Source organism: Anomaloglossus baeobatrachus, chromosome 9, assembly GCF_048569485.1.
Source record: "Anomaloglossus baeobatrachus isolate aAnoBae1 chromosome 9, aAnoBae1.hap1, whole genome shotgun sequence".
Taxonomy (NCBI): domain Eukaryota; kingdom Metazoa; phylum Chordata; class Amphibia; order Anura; family Aromobatidae; genus Anomaloglossus; species Anomaloglossus baeobatrachus.
The window spans coordinates 78,673,024-78,693,792 of NC_134361.1; the positions used below are offsets into that span (position 1 = coordinate 78,673,024).

The window sequence follows — 20,769 nt, forward strand, 5'->3', positions numbered from 1 at the left end:
TGTAGTGCTTTGTGTGGCCTCCGGAGGGCAGTAGCTATACCCCAATCGTCTGGGTCTCCCAATAGAGCGCTGAAGAAAACAGCGGTGCGTGACACATAGATCCGGAGCGTCCGCACCAAATCTAAAGCATGCAACGCTTTCTCAAAGCGATGCACAGGGGCCGAACAAAGGGAAGACAATGAAATGTCCTGGTTAAGGTGGAACGGAGACACCACCTTAGGGAGAAGGCCCGGAGTTGGATGGAGAACCACCTTGTCTTGGTGAAAAAAAACAAAAAGGGTGACTCCGAAGAGAGCACAGTCAAATAAGAGACTCTCCTGAGAGAAATTATGGCCACCAGAAAAACCACTTTCTGTGAAAGACTAAACAACGAAACCTCCCTAAGAGGCTCAAAGGGGGGTTTCTGTAAGGCCATGAGGACCAAAGAAAGGTCTCAGGGATCCAGAGACCGCCGGTAAGGCGGAATGATGTGAGATGCGCCCTGCATGAAGGTGCGCACCTGGGCCAGTCGGGCGATACGCCGCTGACAGAGCCGAGACCTGTCCCTTGAGGGAATGAGGGACAGACCTAGCTGCAGGCCGGACTGTAGAAAGGACAGGATGGTCGGCAAGGAAAAAACGGCCAAGGAGCATGGCCGGAAGAACGACACCAGGACAGGAAAATTCTCCAAGTCCTGAGGTAAAACCTGGCCGAGGAAGACTTCCGAGCCTGAGTCATAGTGAAGATGACCTCGGAAGGAATGCCTGAAGCCGTCAGGATCCAGGACTCAAGAGCCACGCCGTCAATCTGACAGCCACAGAATTCTGGCGGAAAAACGGACCCTTTGAGAGAACGTCTGGCCGGTCCGGGAGATGCCACAGCACCTCTACGAACAGACGGAGCAGGTCTGGGAACCAAGCTCGCCTGGGCCTGGGGCGATGAGTACGACCCGACGGCCCTCCATTTTGATCTTGCGCAGGACTCTGGGCAAGAGAGCTAGAGGGGGAAACACGTAGGCCAGACGGAATTGGGACCAATCTGGAACCAGCGCGTCCGCTGCCAAGGCCTGAGGATCGTGGGAGCGAGCCACGTAAACCGGGACCTTGTTGTTGTGCCGGGATGCCATTAGATCCACTCCCGGAGTGCCCCGCCTGCTAAATTGACCCGAACACTGCCGGATGCAGGGCTCACTCGCCGCTGTCCACGGTTTGACGGCTGAGATAATCTGCCTCCCAGTTTTCTGCGCCTGGGATGTGGACTGCGGATATGGTGGACTTGGAGTCCTCCGTCCACTGAAGGATATGTTGAACTTCCAACATTGCTAGGCGGCTGCGAGTCCTAGGACTACAGCCCTGATTTCCAGCACATTGATCGAGAGGGCTGATTCGGACGGAGTCCAAGTGCCCTGTGCTTGGTGGTGGAGAAACTCTGCTCCCCAGCCGGATAGACTGGCATCCGTGGTGAGAATCACCCATGACGGGGCCAGAAAGGAGCGTCCCTGGTACAGAGAGAGGGGCCGAAGCCACCACTTAAAGAGAGCTCCTGGTCTGTGGCGACAGAGCCACCAGCCTGTGCAAGGAAGAAGTCCCTTGTCCCAACAGCGGAGAATGTCCAGCTGCAGGGGACGCAGATGGAACTGGCAAGGGGAACCGCTTCTATTGACGCCACCATCTGACCCAGCACCTGCATGAGGTGCCTGATGGAATGACGGCGGAGCCTCAGCAGAGAGCGAACCGCCAGATGAAGAGACTGCTGTTTGACTAAGGGCAGCTTCACAAGTGCCAGCAGAGTCTCGAATTGCATCCCTAGGTACGTAAGTTCCTGGGTCGGGGTCAGAGTGGACTTGCAAGCGTGGCGAGAGTGAGCGAGACACTCCGCTGACAGTCTGCACTGGATGAAGCCCTGACTAGAAGGGCGTCCAGGTAAGGAATCACTACCAACCCCTGGAGGAGCAGAACCGCAACTGGTGAATACACGAGGGGCCGTGGCTAACCCAAAGGGGAGAGCCACGAATTGGAAATGTTCCTCTCCGATTACAAAACGTAGCCAACGCTGGTGTGAAACTGCGAATGGCACATGCAGAGAGACATCTCTGATGTCGATGGATGCTAAGAAATCTCCTTGGGTTATTGACTGATCGCAGAGATTCCATGCAAAATTGCCGCACCTGAACATGCTTGTTGAGAAGCTTGAGATCCAGGTCGGAAAGCACCGTCCTTTTCGGGGACTAGGAAGAGATTTGAGTAGAAATCTCAGAACCGTTCCCAGTCGGGAACTGGTACAATTACTCCATTGGCCTGCAAGAATGCCACGGCCTGTGAGAAGGCGGCGGCCTTGGAGCAGGGGGGAGTTGTCAGAAAAAATCTGTTTGGCGGCTGAATAGAATTCTATTCTGTAGCCGTGGGAGATGGTAACCCACACCCACTGATCGAAGACGTGTTGAAACCACACGTCGCCCAAGAGGGAGAGCCTGCCACCGACCAAGGACGTTACTGGCGCGGCCAGATAATCAAGAGGAGGCTGCCTTGGTGGCAGCAGCTCCTGCCGACTTAGGACGCGGCTTCATGCGCCAGTTGGTTTACGGACCTTGGCTGAGTTAGTGGACGAGGCCGAGGGCTTAGAGGACGACCAGTTAGAGGAAACGAAAGGAACGAAACCTCGACTGGTTCCTGCCCTGGAAGGTTTCCTGGGTTGTGGCATGGAAGTACTCTTCCTGACAAAAGCTTCCTTAATAATTTCATCCAGTTGTTCACCGAATAGACTGGTCCCAGCAAAAGGGAGTCCAGCAAGGAACTTCTTAAGAAGCATCTGCCTTCCACTCTCGAAGCCACAGGAACCTGCGGATAGCGAGGGAAGTAGCCGAGGCCACCGCAGTGCGGTGACAGTCTCCAGCTATATGATGAAAAGACTGAAGCCTGGAAGTTAAGGCAACCAATTCGGGCATAAAGGCCCTGGTGAGGGAATGCATCTCCTCCCGAGAAGCAGAGATGGCTTTGAGAGCCCGCACTGCTGCAAAAGATGGGGAGAACGAGGCCCCTGCCGCCTCATATATAGATTTGGCCAGAAGGACAACCTGGTGGACAGTGGGATCCTCAGAGAGGTGCCGTCAGCCACTGATACAACTGTCCGGGCTGAAAGTCTAGACACCGGAGGGTCCACCCTTGGTGAATGAGCCCACTCCTTGACCACCACTGGTGGAAGGGGGAAACAGTCATCAGAACCACGCTCTGGGAAGCGTCTGTCAGGACAGGCTCTGGGCTTGGTCACAGTGACCTGAATGCTGGAGTGGATAAGGAACACACTCCTTGTTCTCTTAGGCAAGGTATACTGATGCTTTTCTGCCAAAGAGGGGTGCTCCCCTGATACAGGCGGATTGAGGTCCAGTACAAATATAATGGACGCAATCAAATCATTAGCATCTGCGTCACTTTCGGACAGATCAATGGGGTACATGGAGAGCGTCCGAGCCCCCAGTAAGGCATCCTCCGTGTCCTGCGAGTCAGCTCGTGAACCAGAGCCGCGGGGCGAGGAGGGAAAGGGGACCCTGCGTCTCCATTTTAGGAGGACGGGCTCCCAGATGAAGAATCCTCTGTGAGCTTTGCTGAGCGAGCCGTAGCAGCAGAAGCGCCCTGAGAAGGGGGCTGATGCATGCTCAGCAGTGTCCGGGACAGCTGTCCCCTGGAGAGAGGGATTCTACCCCGGAGCCGGAGCAGCCGGAGGGACCACTGGGGATAAGCCTCCAGGCTGAGGCACCACTATGTCAGAGCAGGCATCACAATGTGGTTATGTGCTCGGTACAGACAGTACGAGTCAACATGCGGTGCATAATAAAAAACAGCCTTGCAGCCCTGCACTGATATAAGACATGCTGCAGAAGTGGGGGCTCTGTCCAGAAAGACCCCCAGCAGAGTATATAAACAGAGTATATAAGCAGCAGCACAACCAGAGGTTGTGGCTTGCCAGACCGTTTAACATAGGGGCATCTCTGTTCCCTCCAGATTCCCCAGAAGTGGGGGCTTTTCGGAAAAAAAACCCCAGCAGAGTATATAAACAGAGTGTATAAGCAGCTGCACAACCGGAGGTTGTGGCTTGCCAGACTGTTTAACATAGGGGCATCTCTGTGCCCTCCAGATCCCCCAGAACTGGGGGCTCTGTCCCAGGCCCCCATTTGTCACAATGTGTTTGCAGACATTGATCTCTGTGCCCTAGAACGCTGAGAACATGGCGTCCGCAGCGAGGAGAGGGGGCGGGGCCTACTCTGAGAGCAGGACGGAGGGCAAATGAGGCATACAGGGGAGGGAATCTTTCCTCAGTGAGGAGTGTCCCTTCCCTGTGCTGAGCAGCCGGTGGGCGGAGCCACCCTGTCTCACTGCACTGACTGACATAAAATCGAAACTAGGCCTCAGGCGAAGCCGGGGCCTAGATTTAAACATGCGGCCAGCGTGCAGGCACCATCGGCGCGGTTCTCCAGTGAAAACTGGAGAACCGGCCGGAAATGTTAAAACATACATATAACACATTCTCCCCCACAAATAAAGTACAAGGGACCCCTAGAAAGACCACTTTCTGTGGTAATAACGTCTCAGTACTTAGCTTGAGACGCAGGTGCCAGGTCCCTGGGGGGTCATCGCTCCGTCCGGCAGGATCCTGAACAGGGCTGCGGATGGAGACCGGTCTCCTGCAAAGCAGTGAGAACCGTGATGGCTCCCACTTCAAACCAGAGCCCCAAGGGATGGCGAAGGAGCGCGGCATGTGAAGGCTCCAGCCCTGAAATCAACCTTAACAGCACCGCCAACACAGTGGGGTGAGAAGGGACATGCCGGGAGTCCAGATTGGACCCGCTTTTCTTCCAAATCTTTGAAATCAAAAATCAAAAATCAGAGGATGCATGTGTGTGTGTGACCTCCTGAACACAAAGCATTGAACTGGTTGGATTTGTCATCCGGGGAGTGTATATGCTCGGAGGGAGGAGCTACACTTTTAGTGTAGTACTTTGTGTGTCCTCCGGAGGCAGAAGCTATACACCCATGGTTTGGGTCTCCCATAAGGGACAATAAAGAAATAGAATTTTCTATATAAATAATTTCATGCATTTTTATATTTTTTTCTGCTTTATTTATGACACAAAGGTCTGGTATTACTTGAAGTACAATATATACTTTAAGTAATTGTTATCACTAAAACATGTGTGATCCATTCTCTCCTTTAGTATTGCTGCGCATTAAATTCTCCCTGGATCTAATGATGCAATATCACTTTCCAGAAATGATGAACACCTACAGGTACAGTGTTTCTCAGAAAATAATCCCTAACCTTAAAGTAAGTCCTAGCAGGAGTTTTCGGCCTTTTTGGAGTAAGGCTTAAATATAAGCTCTACCCCCAAAATAAGCCCTAGTTGTTGTTTGATAATGAAGTCTCCAGGGCAGGAAAGCAGACACACCCAATACAGAGAAGACAGACGTTGCAATCGTACTCACCAGGCCCTGAACGGGATGCTGTGAAACACAAGGACCTATGGTGGACACCACACACACACACACACACACACACACACACACACACACACACACACACATACACACACACACACACGCACACACATACACACACACACACACACACACACAATACTGCTCCGGGGACCTGAGACGCAATGGAACGCATAGCGGGCCTGTGGTGGAACGCATCAATGCATTCCACCGCAAGTCCTCGATGTGTTCCACAGCAGCTCCTTGCGTTCCACAGCGTCCCAGGTCCCCCTGCCATCCAGAAGCAGTACGGTATCTCCGGATGTTTATGCGTGTGTGATACTACTGCGATCTAATGTGTGTGAGTGCCGGCCAGAAGCAGGGAGGACTGCTGTGGAGCACACAAGGACCTACTGGGAGTGCCTACTGTGGATCGCAGGAGGACCTGGGAGCGATGCAGATGTCTGAGGTCTGGTAAGTATGATTCTACTCGGGAACGTCTGCCTTTTTTGAGGGTTAATCTTACCCCCAGGTCTGTGTTTCCCCAAAAATACGCCCTATCCTGAAAATAAGCCTTAGAGGTATTGATGACTGACAAGTAATGTCAGTACAGGAACAGGACGCTTTCCCAGCACTTGCTTAGCGTGTATACTCTCACAAAGCATAGTGATACGGTGTTGTTTTTTTCAGCTGTGCCACAGAAGGGGGCTCAATTGTCGACTGCTAAGTAACATAGCCAGCATCAGCCCAGCTGCTACGCACGTCGCACACACAGATCCCAGCACTTACGTGGTTACATCAATTTGCGCTTTGAGGTCTTTCTTAATATTCTAATGTATTACAGTGTTGCAGAGGTGTAAAATAACAAATGGAGCGGTTACCAGCCTCCCCGGGCTAGCGTAGCCTCTTAACAACAGCAGCTAATAAAGAGATGGCGCGGCCCTGCCGATGTAGATGGCACTAACTGCTAAACCTAGTGATTGCCTGCAGCGAGTTATGAGAGCTGTAGACGTGATGGGAGCAACAGCGGAAAGTTATCGCTGGCCTAGGGAGGCTGAGTAATATCATTTAATGTGTGTTTTAACCTTTCCAACCATAAAATACAATAAAGTTTTAAAACGTACCCTGTTTTCCCAAAATAAGCCCTAGCTTGATTTTTTAGGGATTTTTGGAGTAGGCTTTAATATAAGCCCTACTCCAAAAATAAGCCCTAGCCCCTTTTTCGGCAAGGAAAATAATATAAGACCCTGTCTTATTTTTGGAAAAACACAATAAAATCCCTTTAACCTCTTTGTTTTCAGATCTACAGATGATGCAGCACACTGAATGGTCAGTGCTTACTAACCACACGATTATTATATTAATGATAAGGCTAAATTACAGTGGGGAAATAACCATTAATCACATGTGTTTTACCGATAATTCTCCGGTTGAAGTAATCTGGCAGCATCCTTTCACACACTGCCACAAGCAACCAAAAGGCCTCCTCTTCTTTGGCATAAAGGAGTAGAACGGATGTAAGGATATTCATTGCCTGCAGAGACACAAGGCAGGACACTGATGCTTTATAGCAGATTCATGCTTTACACCATGCAGATACATTATGTGAACTGTTCCTGTAATGGTTTGGTCAGGAGTGGCCGGTACCCACAGCGGGGCTGTAAGAGGGTCTCTGGACCCAGAGGCTCCCAAGTCATCAGAAATAGTACAATAAAACAACCATGTGTGCAAACTACATGCTGAAGAGTGGACTGTCATGACCCCAGATATATCGGTTTTAATAAATAAATACTTGCATTGCTCATGAAATGATAATACTGGAGCATCTTTTTCTTAGAACCTTAAATTGTGTCCGTTATATTATTCTACCAAGAAATGTATGAATAAATTGACAACCGGGTGTGTTACCCTGTTTCTTGTTAATTAGGTATATCCCTGCAGAGTCTGGAACAGTCCGCAGTGATTGGACAGTGTCAGACCGTGTAGGGACACGCCTCCAAATAGTCACACCCAGTTGTCCATTTTCATTATACATTTCTATGAGGAATAACATAGAAACAATGCTATGAAGAGTCGAAAGAAAAAATGCTCCAGAATTAGAATCTCATGGCCAATAGAAGTATTTACTAAAAAATATAAAAACAAAAAAAAACAAACCCCACAACAACACACAATTGGGGGAGATGACAGAACCTCTTTAAAGTGCACATTCACCCTTCAATACCATGTTAAGAATCCTGTGATTTAATTTCTTAAATATATATTTAGGAAGTCATTTGATTTTCTGATACAGAGCTTTAAATCCCCCTTATAGGCATACATCTGAGATAATATTGTGGCGGCTGGCAGCCTCCAGTACAGAAAGCTTAGTAGCGGTATACAGCACACTGTGTATACAATGCGTTCAATAACACAGGAGGCACTGTGCACCCTCTAGTTGTGGATACATGTAACACAATGATCTCTTTAAAGGGAACCCGTCACGTCCCCTGTGCCCTCCAACCCAGCAGCATTCGTGTATGTATATATATAATATATATAATATATATATATATATATACACACACATATATATATATACACACACACATTTTTTTTTTTTTTTAATTCCCGATATTTTATTAATTTTTCTTATATTTCAATATCAATATATTTTAAACAAAACTGAAATCTAGCAATTTTATCATTGGCCAACGGATCTAATACAACTTCTCCCGTGCAGTAGACTTTTTCTTTGCCTCATTATCCTCATAGATAGAATTAAAATCAAAATGTAGGTAATGAATGGTAGGCAACATGGGATCCACCGTCCACAAGAGGTGATGTCACAGCTCACCTCCTCCCCCTCCCTTCTAAATCCATCCTGAATACTTGAATACAATTCAGTAGGGCGAGTCGGTGTATTGCTCCTAAGATTAATGTGCTGAACAAGAGGTAGGAATCTAATGTGGAACCTAATGGCCAATGTAAAAATTGCAAATTTTAGGGTTTTTTTCTAACATAGTGATATGAAAATGAAATAAAAAAAAGCATTTTTTTAAATACACTAAAACAACCATAGGATGGAGTAGAGACTTGTAGCTCTTCAATATTTTTTATTCTGCTAAAATAAATGCGTCCCCTGTGCCCTCCAACCCAGCAGCATTCGTGTATGTATGTATGTATGTATGTATGTATGTATGTATGTATGTATGTATGTATGTATGTATATATATATATATATATATATATATATATATATATATATATATATATATATAGAGCTAAACTCCCTACCTATCAGACCGTCAGACCCTTTATTACATTAAGGTGGTGTCACACACAGCGACAACGACGTCGCTGCTACGTCACCATTTTCTGTGACGTTGCAGCGACGTCCCGTCGCTGTCGCTGTGTGTGACATCCAGCAACGAGCTGGCCCCTGCTGTGAGGTCGTTGCTCGTTGCTGAATGTCCTGCTTCATTTTTTTCGTCGTTGCTCTCCCGCTGTGAAGCACACATCGCTGTGTGTGACAGCGAGAGAGCGACGAAATGAAGCGAGCAGGGAGCAGGAGCCGGCGTCTGGCAGCTGCGGTAAGCTGTAACCAGCGTAAACATCGGGTAACCAAGGGAAGACCTTTCCCTGGTTACCCGATATTTACCTTCGTTACCAGCCTCCGCCGCTCTTGCTGCTAGTGCCGGCTCCTGCTCTCTGCACATGTAGCTGCAGTACGCATCGGGTAATTAACCCTATGTGTACTGTAGCTAGGAGAGCAAGGAGCCAGCGCTAAGCAGTGCGCGCGGCTCCCTGCTCTCTGCACATGTAGCGACGTTATGATCGCTGCTGCGTCGCTGTGTTTGACAGCTAAGCAGCGATCATAACAGCGACTTACAAGGTCGCTGTTACGTCACAGAAAATGGTGACATAACAGCGATGTCGTTGTCGCTATGTGTGAACCCAGCTTTAGACACAAACAGATCTTTAGAAACCGTAGTTATCAGCTCTGTTTTTCATATGCTAATTAGGCCTGTGGTTAGTCGATGAGGCATTGGTTTCTCCAGACTAGTCAGCCCTCTCCGCATGTTATCATGCCCCTGTGGAGGTCATAATTTGCAAGAGCCAGTTTCATTGCTAGTTCCCTGTAAATCTCGCGCACGTGAGTGTCTCTTTCAGCAGTATCATTGTGCCTCGGAAGCCGGGCGTACGCGTCACAACTTCAGAGAGGAGCACTGCGCAGGTCCAGAAGTGCAGAAGACGCCTGTTCTTCAGCTCCTCTGTGTATGTAAACTGTCTTCTGCACTTCTGGTCATGCGCAGTGTGCCTCTAAAGCAGAGACACATACACCTGGCTTCAGGGGCACAATGACGCTGTGGAATAAAGGCACGCACATGCGCAAGATTTACAGGCAGCTGGTGATGATGCTGGCTATTGCAAATCATGTTATAAGCCCAGAGGGGCATGATAACATGTGGAGAGGGCCGACAAGTCTTAGGAAACTAATGCCCCATTGACTATTCAAAAGCCTAAATAGCATAAGAAAATCACAGCTTATAAATACCTTTTTTTAAACAGGGATTTATGCGACTAATATTATACAGGGCTGGATAGGCAGGGAATTTAGCAATACATATATGAAAGCTATCGGGTTGGAGGGCATGGGGACCTGACAGGATCGAAATGAAAATGACAACTGGTACGTGCTGTCCCAATCACAGGCAGTGTATATCAGGCACCGGCTGTATGACTTCAGCCATGTATGTTTAATGCTGAAATGTGGAGGAGTTTCAGAAAAAAAATCATTGTTTAATGCTCCTGGGGCCCGAGCTGTGCGAGACACTAGTCGTACCGGCGGTCCTCAGAGGCTTCACCCTGCCAGCTCCCCTGGAGTGACCGCATGTAGAGGGAGAGACCTGTCAATCATTGGGAACAAGCTGCCAGGAACTCACCTTTTCCATTAATCTCGGTTCTCGGCAGCTAATACAGTAATTTTTTTTTATATTAAAGGTTGCAGTCGAACGTACATGGCCGAAATCATACATCGGGCAGAATACATCAGCTGTCAGGTCTCACCTAAAAGGAACTTGTCAAGGAAGAGTTTCCTACTCTACTAAAGCTTGAGGTTTGGCTGTATAAAACCTAGTGCAACAAAAAAATCATACAAATTGTGCAGTACTCCATTGTTTTAACCCTTCAAAATTAAAGGGAACCTGTCACCAGTTTTTCGGCCCTATAAGCTGTGGCCACCACCAGTGGGCTCTTATATACAGCAGTCTAACATGCAGTATACAAGAGCCCAGGCCGCTGTGTAGAACGTAAAAAACAATTTATAATACTCACCTAAACGGTCGCTGCGGTGGATTTTAGTCAGATCGGCGTCTCCATTCTCCGGTGTCGGCGCCTCCACATTCAACCATTTTCGTCCTCCTTCTGAAGCCTGTGTGCATGACGCGTCCATCATCCACACTTGCCGGTCCCGTGCAGGCGCACTAAAATACTTTGATCTGCCCTGCTCAAGGCATATCAAAGTGCGCCTGTGCAGGACCTCAATGCCGGTGAGTGTGGATGACGTAGGACGCGTTATGCACCCCGGCTACAGAAGAAGTAGGACGAAGACGGCCGAAAGAGGAGGCGCCGACACTGGACAACAGAGACGCCCATCTGACTGAAATCCACTGCAGTGTGACTGCTAGGTAAGTATTATAAGTCATTTTTATGTTCTACACAGCGGCCTGGGCTCTTATATACAGCATGTTAGAATGCTATACAGTGCTGGCCAAAAGTATTGGCACCCCTGCAATTCTGTCAGATAATATTCAGTTTCTTCTTGAAAATGATTGCAATCACAATTTCTTTGGTATTATTATTTTCATTTATTTTGCTTGCAATGAAAAAACACAAAAGAGAATGAAACAAAAATCAAATCATTGATCATTTCACACAAAACTCCAAAAATGGGCCAGACAAAAGTATTGGCACCCTCAGCCTAATACTTTGGTCAAAAACTCAGCTTTGCAGTGCAAAACCCAAATAGCAAAAACAATTGACATGTCAATTGTTTTTGCTATTTGGGTTTTGCACTGCAAAGCTGGGTTTTTGACCAAATTTCTGCAACAAAAAGGCTGCAGTTTGAACTGGATAGTGCGGTCTAGCAAACCAAATTCCCATAGACTTTGCTTGAAAAGCAGAACACAACCATTTTGGCATTAAATGCTGCAGTTGAAAAAGCAGCAAAAAAGCAGGTAAAAAGCAGGTAAAGAAGGGAATTTTGTTTACTTACCGTAAATTCCTTTTCTTCTAGCTCCAATTGGGAGACCCAGACAATTGGGTGTATAGCTACTGCCTCCGGAGGCCACACAAAGTATTACACTTAAAAGTGTAAGGCCCCTCCCCTTCTGGCTATACACCCTCCCGTGGGATCACGGGCTCCTCAGTTTTAGTGCCAAAGCAAGAAGGAGGAAAGCCAATAAACAGGTTTAAAGACAAATTCAATCCGAAGAAACATCGGAGAACTGAAACCATTCAACATGAACAACATGTGTACTCGAAAAAAACAAAAATCCCTAAGAAAACAGGGCGGGTGCTGGGTCTCCCAATTGGAGCTAGAAGAAAAGGAATTTACGGTAAGTAAACAAAATTCCCTTCTTTTTCGCTCCTAATTGGGAGACCCAGACAATTGGGACGTCCAAAAGCAGTCCCTGGGTGGGTAAAAGAATACCTCGTGATAGGGCCGTCAAACAGCCCTGTCCTACAGGTGGGCAACCGCCGCCTGAAGGACTTGTCTACCTAGGCTGGCGTCCGCCGAAGCGTAGGTATGCACCTGATAATGCTTGGTAAAGGTGTGCAGACTCGACCAGGTAGCCGCCTGGCACACCTGCTGAGCCGTAGCCTGGTGCCGTAATGCCCAGGACGCACCCACGGCTCTGGTAGAATGGGCCTTCAGCCCTGAAGGAACCGGAAGCCCCGCAGAACGGTAGGTTTCAAGAATTGGTTCCTTGATCCACCGGGCCAGGGTGGATTTGGAAGCTTGCGACCCTTTACGCTGACCAGCGACAAGGACAAAGAGTGCATCCGAGCGGCGTAAGGGCGCCGTGCGGGAAATGTAGATCCTGAGTGCTCTGACCAGATCCAACAAATGCAAACCTTTCTCAAATTGATGAACTGGATGAGGACACAAGGAAGGTAATGTGACATCCTGATTGAGATGAAAGGGGGATACCACCTTTGGGAGAAACTCAGGAACCAGACGTAGAACCACCTTGTCCTGGTGAAACACCAGGAAGGGAGATTTGCATGAGAGCGCCGCTAGCTCGGACACTCTCCGAAGAGACGTGACCGCCACTAGAAAAGCCACTTTCTGTGAAAGACGAGAAAGGGAAACATTCTTCATAGGCTCGAAAGGCGGCTTCTGGAGAGCAATTAGAACCTTGTTCAGATCCCAGGGCTCTAACGGCCGCTTGTAAGGAGGGACGATATGACCAACTCCTTGCAGGAACGTGCGCACCTGAGTAAGTCGTGCTAGGCGTTTCTGAAAAAATACAGATAGCGCTGAGACTTGTCCTTTAAGGGAGCTGAGCGACAAACCTTTTTCCAACCCGGATTGCAGGAAGGAAAGAAAAGTAGGCAATGCAAAAGGCCAGGGAGGAACTCCCTGAGCCGCGCACCAAGATAAGAATATCTTCCACGTCCTGTGGTAGATCTTGGCGGAGGATGGTTTTCTAGCCTGCCTCATGGTGGTAATAACATTTCCAGATAATCCTGAAGACGCTAGGATCCAGGACTCAATGGCCACACAGTCAGGTTCAGGGCCGCAGAATTCAGATGGAAAAACGGCCCTTGAGATAGCAAGTCTGGTCGTTCTGGTAGTGCCCATGGTTGGCCTACCGTGAGGTGCCACAGATCTGGGTACCACGATCTCCTCGGCCAGTCTGGAGCGACGAGGATGGCGCGACGGCAGTCGACCCTGATCTTGCGCAGCACTCTGGGTAACAATGCCAGAGGTGGGAACACATAAGGTAGTCGGAATTGCGACCAATCTTGAACTAAGGCGTCTGCCGCCAGAGCTCGGTGATCGTGAGACCGTGCCATGAAAACCGGGACCTTGTTGTTGTACCGTGACGCCATCAGGTCGACGTCCGGCATCCCCCAGCGGCGACAGATCTCCTGAAACACGTCCGGGTGAAGGGACCATTCCCCTGCGTCCATACCCTGGCGACTGAGGAAGTCTGCTTCCCAGTTTTCCACGCCTGGGATGTGAACTGCGGAAATGGTGGAAGCCGTGTCTTCCACCCACGTTAGAATCCGTCGGACTTCCTGGAAGGCTTGCCGACTGCGTGTGCCACCTTGGTGGTTGATGTATGCTACCGCTGTGGAGTTGTCCGACTGAATTCGGATCTGCTTGCCTTCCAGCCACTGCTGGAAGGCTTGTAGGGCAAGATACACTATTCTGATTTCTAGAACATTGATCTGGAGGGTGGACTCTTGCTGAGTCCACGTACCCTGAGCCCTGTGGTGGAGAAAAACCGCTCCCCACCCTGACAGGCTCGCGTCCGTCGTGACCACCGCCCAGGATGGGGGTAGGAAGGACTTTCCCTTTGACAATGAGGTGGGAAGAAGCCACCACTGAAGAGATTCCTTGGCCGCCTGAGAAAGGGAGACGTTCCTGTCGAGGGACGTCGACTTCCCGTCCCATTGACGGAGAATGTCCCATTGTAGTGGACGCAGATGAAACTGCGCGAAAGGGACTGCCTCCATTGCTGCAACCATCTTCCCTAGGAAGTGCATGAGGCGTCTCAAGGGGTGTGACTGGCCTTGAAGGAGAGATTGCACCCCTGTCTGTAGTGAACGCTGTTTGTCCAGCGGAAGCATCACTGTCACTGAGAGAGTATGAAACTCCATGCCAAGGTATGTTATCGATTGGGTCGGGGTGAGATTTGACTTTGAAAAGTTGATGATCCACCCGAAACTCTGGAGAGTCTCCAGCGCAACGTTCAGGCTGTGCTGGCATGCCTCTTGAGAGGGTGCCTTGACAAGTAGATCGTCCAAATAAGGGATCACCGAGTGACCCTGAGAGTGCAGGACTGCTACTACTGCTGCCATGACCTTGGTGAAGACCCTTGGAGCTGTCGCCAAACCGAAAGGCAGGGCTACGAACTGAAGGTGTTCGTCTCCTATAACGAAGCGTAGAAAACGCTGGTGCTCTGGAGCAATCGGCACGTGGAGATAAGCATCTTTGATGTCTATTGATGCTAGGAAATCTCCTTGAGACATTGAGGCGATGACGGAACGGAGGGATTCCATCCGGAACCGCCTGGTTTTCACATGCTTGTTGAGCAGTTTTAGGTCCAGAACAGGACGGAAAGACCCGTCCTTTTTTGGCACCACAAACAAATTGGAGTAAAAACCGTGACCTTGTTCCAGAAGAGGAACGGGGGTCACCACTCCTTCCGCTTTTAGAGTGGACACCGCTAGCCGCAGAGCATCGGCTCGGTCGGGAGGTGGAGAAGTTCTGAAGAAGCGAGTTGGAGGACGAGAGCTGAACTCTATCCTGTACCCGTGAGACAGAATGTCTCTCACCCAACGGTCTGTGACCTGTGGCAGCCAAATGTCGCCAAAGCGGGAGAGCCTGCCACCGACCGAGGATGCGGAGAGAGGAGGCCGAAAGTCATGTGGAAGCCGCCTTGGTCGCGGGTCTTCCGGCTGTCTTTTTTGGCCGTGACTGAGTTCGCCAAGAATCTGAGCTCCTCTGATCCTTTTGAGTCCTTTTGGACGAGGAGAATTGGGACCTGCCTGAGCCTCGAAAGGACCGAAACCCCGACTGTCCTCTCCTCCGTTGGGGTTTATTTTGTCTGGGCTGAGGTAAAGATGAATCTTTACCCTTGGAGTGTTTAATGATTTCATCTAAGCGCTCCCCAAACAATCGGTCACGAGAAAATGGCAAACTGGTTAAACACTTTTTGGAAGCAGAATCTGCCTTCCATTCTCTTAACCACAAGGCTCTGCGTAAAACTACGGAGTTGGCGGACGCCACTGCCGTACGGCTCGTAGAGTCTAGGACAGCATTGATCGCGTAAGACGCAAATGCAGACATTTGAGAGGTTAAGGGTGCCACCTGCGGAGCAGATGTACGTGTGACCGTGTCCATCTGTGTAAGACCAGCTGAAATAGCTTGGAGTGCCCATACGGCTGCGAATGCTGGAGCAAACGACGCGCCGATAGCTTCATAGATGGATTTCAACCAGAGCTCCATCTGCCTGTCAGTGGCATCTTTAAGTGCCGCCCCATCTTCCACTGCAACTAAGGATCTAGCTGCGAGCCTGGAGATTGGAGGATCCACCTTGGGACACTGGGTCCAGCCCTTGACCACGTCTGGGGGAAAAGGATAACGTGTATCCTTAAGCCGCTTGGAAAAACGCTTATCCGGATAAGCGTGGTGTTTCTGGATTGCTTCTCTAAAGTCAGAGTGGTCCAGAAAAACACTTAATTTACGCTTGGGATACCTGAAATGGAATTTCTCCTGCTGTGAAGCTGTCTCCTCCACAGGAGGAGCAGGGGGAGAAATGTCCAACATTTTATTGATGGACGCTATAAGATCATTCACTATGGCGTCACCATCTGGTGTATCCAAATTGAGAGCGGTCTCAGGATCAGAATCCTGATCAGCCATCTCCACCTCATCATACAGAGAGTCCTCCTGCTGGGACCCTGACCAGTGTGATGAAGTCGAGGGCCGCTCATAGCGAGCTCGTTTAGGCTGTCTGGGACTGTCGTCCGTGTCAGAGCCATCACCCTGGGATGCAAGAGACACCCCCGGATCCCGGAGCTGTTCCGACTGAGGGGGACCAGGGAGCAATGAGTTAACAGTGTCCATGGCCTGAGGTACTGGTCTAGACTGCAATGTTTCAAGAATTTTAGTCATAGTTACAGACAATCTGTCAGCAAAGACTGCAAACTCCGTCCCTGTCACCTGGACAGTATTTACAGGAGGTTCTGCCTGGGTCACCTCCAGCAGAGGCCCCGGCCGAGCAAGTGCCACAGGGGCCGAGCACTGCACACAGTGGGGGTCAGTGGAACCTGCCGGTAGAACAGCCCCACAAGCGGTACAAGCAGCATAGAAAGCCTGTGCCTTGGCACCTTTGCTTTTTGCGGTCGACATGCTGTTGTGTCCTCTGAGAATCTGGGAGGGTATATAGCAGAAGATCCCCAGCGACCGTACAGTGCAATGTAAAGCTGCAAGCATAAAATACAACATACACTTCGGCACCAGTGGGGTCAGCCCTTGAGGGCAGCTTACCGCCCGCTGAAAAGCGGGTGTGTGGGCACCAGAATCCCGTGTCTGGGTCTCCCAGTCTCCTCTCTCCAGCCCAGACTGCACACAGGAATGGCTGCCGGCGTCCTGTGAAGAGAGGGATCGTGGGCGTGCCTCAAACAAAGTGCGGGAAACTGGCGTCCCCCTGTGCCCAGTGTGAGGGCTGGAGTATGCAAAGCAGACTCCAGCCCTCTGCGCTGACATTCTATACAGCGTCCCGCCCTTCCCCTGACTGGCAGGCCTGGGGGCGGGAACGAAAAGAAACTAGGCCGCAGAAAGCCGGGGACTCGAGTAATAAGCGCGGCCGTGATATATGCACGGCCAGCGCGGAAGTCCCCGGCGCACCACAAGTCCCAGCCGCGCCGCAGCGCTGACAACAGTGGCCGCGCGGCAGTTTCAATACATGTCCCCTCTCAGCAAAGCTGTAGATAGGAATGGCACCAGCGCGCAGCGCTGTTGTCCCCGGCGCACTAACACACCCAGCAATGCTGCAGTGTGCGCGCGGACTGTACGGGGACACAGAGTACCTTGTCGTAGCAGGGCCCTGTCCCTGACGATACTCCGCTCCATATCCAGCAGATTCCCCCGGGGCTGTGGACGGAGCACGGTCTCTGTGCCTGGAGACCGGTAAATCCCACTTCACTCAGAGCCCTAAGGGGGATGGGGAAGGATGCAGCATGTGGGCTCCAGCCTCTGTACCCGCAATGGGTACCTCAACCTTAACAAACACCGCCGACAAAAGTGGGGTGAGAAGGGAGCATGCTGGGGGCCCCATATGGGCCCTCTTTTCTTCCATCCGACATAGTCAGCAGCTGCTGCTGACTAAACAGTGGAGCTATGCGTGTATGTGTGCCTCCTTCGCACAAAGCATGAAAACTGAGGAGCCCGTGATCCCACGGGAGGGTGTATAGCCAGAAGGGGAGGGGCCTTACACTTTTAAGTGTAATACTTTGTGTGGCCTCCGGAGGCAGTAGCTATACACCCAATTGTCTGGGTCTCCCAATTAGGAGCGAAAAAGAAAAGCAGGTAAAAAGCAGGTAAAAAGCAAAGTGCGGTCGCACCCTTAGCCTAATACTTGGTTGCACAACCTTTAGCCAAAATAACTGGGAACAACCGCTTCCGGTAACCATCAATGAGTTTCTTACAATGCTCTGCAGGAATTTTAGACCATTCTTCTTTGGCAAACTGCTGCAGGTCCCTGAGATTTGAAGGGTGCCTTCTCCAAACTGTCATTTTGAGATCTCTCCACAGGGTTTCTATGGGATTCAGGTCTGGACTCGTTGCTGGCCACTTTAGTAGTCTCCAGTGCTTTCTATCAAACCATTTTCTAGTGCTTTTTGAAGTGTGTTTTGGGTCATTGTCCTGCTGGAAGACCTATGACCTCTGAGGGAGACCCAGCTTTCTCACACTGGGCTCTACATTATGCTGCAAAATTTGTTGGTAGTCTTCAGACTTCATGCACACGGTCAAGCAGTCCAGTACCAGAGGCAGCAAAGCAACCCCAAAACATCAGGGAACCTCCGCCATATTTGACTGTAGGGACAGTGTTCTTTTCTTTGAATGCCTCTTTTTTTTTTCCTGTAAACTCTATGTTGATGGCTTTTCCCAAAAAGCTCTACTTTTGTCTCATCTGACCAGAGAACATTCTTCCAAAACATTTTAGGCTTTCTCAGGTAAGGTTTGGCCAACTCCAGCCTGGCTTTTTTTATGTCTCGGGGTAAGAAGTGGGGTCTTCCTGGGTATCCTACCATACAGTCCCTTTTCATTCAGACGCCGATGGATAGTATGGGTTGACACTGTTGTACCCTCGGACTGCAGGGCAGCTTGAACTTGTTTGGATGTTAGTTGAGGTTCTTTATCCACCATCCGCACAATCTTGCGTTGAAATCTTTCGTCAATTTTTCTTTTCCTTCCACATCTAGCGAGGTTAGCCACAGTGCAATGGGCTTTAAACTTCTTGATGACACTGCGCACCGTAGACACAGGAACTTTCAGGTCTTTGGAGATGGACTTGTAGCCTTGACATTGCTCATGCTTCCTCACAATTTGGATTCTCAAGTCCTCAGACAGTTCTTTGGTCTTCTTTCTTTTCTCCATGCTCAATGTGGTACAAACAAGGACACAGGACAGAGGTTGAGTCAACTTTAATCCATGTCACCCGGCTGCAAGTGTGATTTAGTTATTGCCAACACCTCTGAGGTGCCACAGATAAGTTACAGGTGCTGTTAATTACACAAATTAGAGAAGCATCACATGATTTTTCAAACAGTGCCAATACTTTTGTCCACCCCCTTTTTTATGTTTGGTGTGGAATTATATCCAATTTGGCTTTATGACAATTTTTTTTTCTTTTCCATTGAAGACAAATTAAATGAAGAGAATACCAAAGAATTTGTGATTGCAATCATTTTCAAGAAGAAACTGAGCATTATCTGACAGAATTGCAGGGGTGCCAATACTTTTGGCCAGCACTGTATATAAGAGCCCGGTGATGGTGGCTGCAGATTATTGGCCAAAAAACTGGTGACAGGTTCCCTTTAAGCTTTGATGCCACATAAAATATTACCCTGGAAATAATGCATTCAAAGTGTTTCCACCCCCCACCCCCCAGTGCACTCCTATGAGAATTTACAGGTGGCTTCAAAGCTTGATTTCTCAAAGCTGGCACACTGGATTACTATAGAATAGGTATTCATTATATTGTGATACTGGGATCTAGAGAGTTATAACACTAGTTTCAGAAGTGAAACTGACCTAAATTAAGGATTGACAACTGTCCAGAAATCCCAGGACAGTCAGTAAAAATAGGTCACTTTATCACCCTGTCCGTAAAAAATTAAATAATTAAAATAAAAAATAATAATAATTATAATAATAATAAATACGTCCATGATTTCTTTTTAAGCTGGATAACCCTATATAGATTTATTTTACTGTAATTATCATTTTACAGTGGATGCAGCTTATGTCTTAATATTACGGATTGGAGACCTATATCACTAATGATTTATTTTGTTTTTCCAATACGTCTGTATAAAATATTGTCTGGCCATGATATTTTGATAAGCTGTCCAGAGAAAATAAGAAGCCATGTGGGCAACTGTAATACTGGCTGCTAAAATCAGCTTTCGGCTCAGTAGCAAAACACAGCAGATCTATAAAATCATAGTCCGGTCCCTGCCTAATATAACAGGTTGTCCCATACCAGCAGGTCACACAGGAGACGTGCTGGCCGGCATTGTGGAAAACATCCTGCTTACACACAATTGCAGACAATGCACCTCGTGGAGCACTGCCACGAATCATTATTACCTAAACCATTTCACCATTACATATGCAAACATCTTATACCAAAGAAATTGAAGTCGGCTAACCTGACAATATCCAATTTTGGGGTTCCTGTAAGCATATGCAGTTAACACTCTCCTCAACGCAGAGATGCCGGTGTCACTCTGAAAGGCCGGATGCTCTGGCAACGACCTGCGCAAATCTCGTTCAATCTCATCAGTAGCCAACGTGCACGTACCTAGAGACTTCTCCACAATCTCGGTGTAGTAGCCGGGGTTAGCACCCATGTCATTAACAGCACCTAGCACCCAATAAAACAAACAAGTAATAAGAATGACACACTGTCACTGTCGACTGGAATCCCTGCTGGTAAGGGGAGCCACGCTAATAAAACAATTACTGGTTGATTTCCATCATACTATTCCCTAATGCATCACTGTGGGTTCCTGATCTAGAGGCGTATAGACATAACTGTAAGATGGACCTGCGTTACCTGAGAACAGTAGCCAGAGTTCTCCCCTCAGTGTTTCGGGGATGCCTTTGACTACTAAATTCCGTGTTCTTCTTGTACGAAACATACTAACTCCACGGCCGCATTCGGAGAACAGGATATTCCACGACTGCTCCTTCATTTTTTCTTTTAACTGCAGAAAATAAAAAATGATTTATCATATTATACTGAGCATGCCGGTGCACAACGGATCATATACTACACCCATCCATCACATTACATGGTGGTAGGAGGCTTTT

General features: G+C 48.9%; 1 protein-coding gene across 1 annotated transcript in view; it reads right to left on the reverse strand.

The window, feature by feature from the left end:
* Positions 1-20,769, reverse strand: part of TBC1D8B (TBC1 domain family member 8B) — a 133,062-nt gene that overhangs the window by 57,443 nt on the left and 54,850 nt on the right. Inside the window, exons 9-11 of the mRNA XM_075323816.1 lie at positions 20,513-20,663; positions 20,106-20,320; positions 6,864-6,981 (exon numbers count right to left, since the gene is read on the reverse strand). Coding sequence (XP_075179931.1) covers positions 6,864-6,981; positions 20,106-20,320; positions 20,513-20,663 — 484 coding nt within the window. The remainder of the gene's footprint in view (positions 1-6,863; positions 6,982-20,105; positions 20,321-20,512; positions 20,664-20,769) is intronic.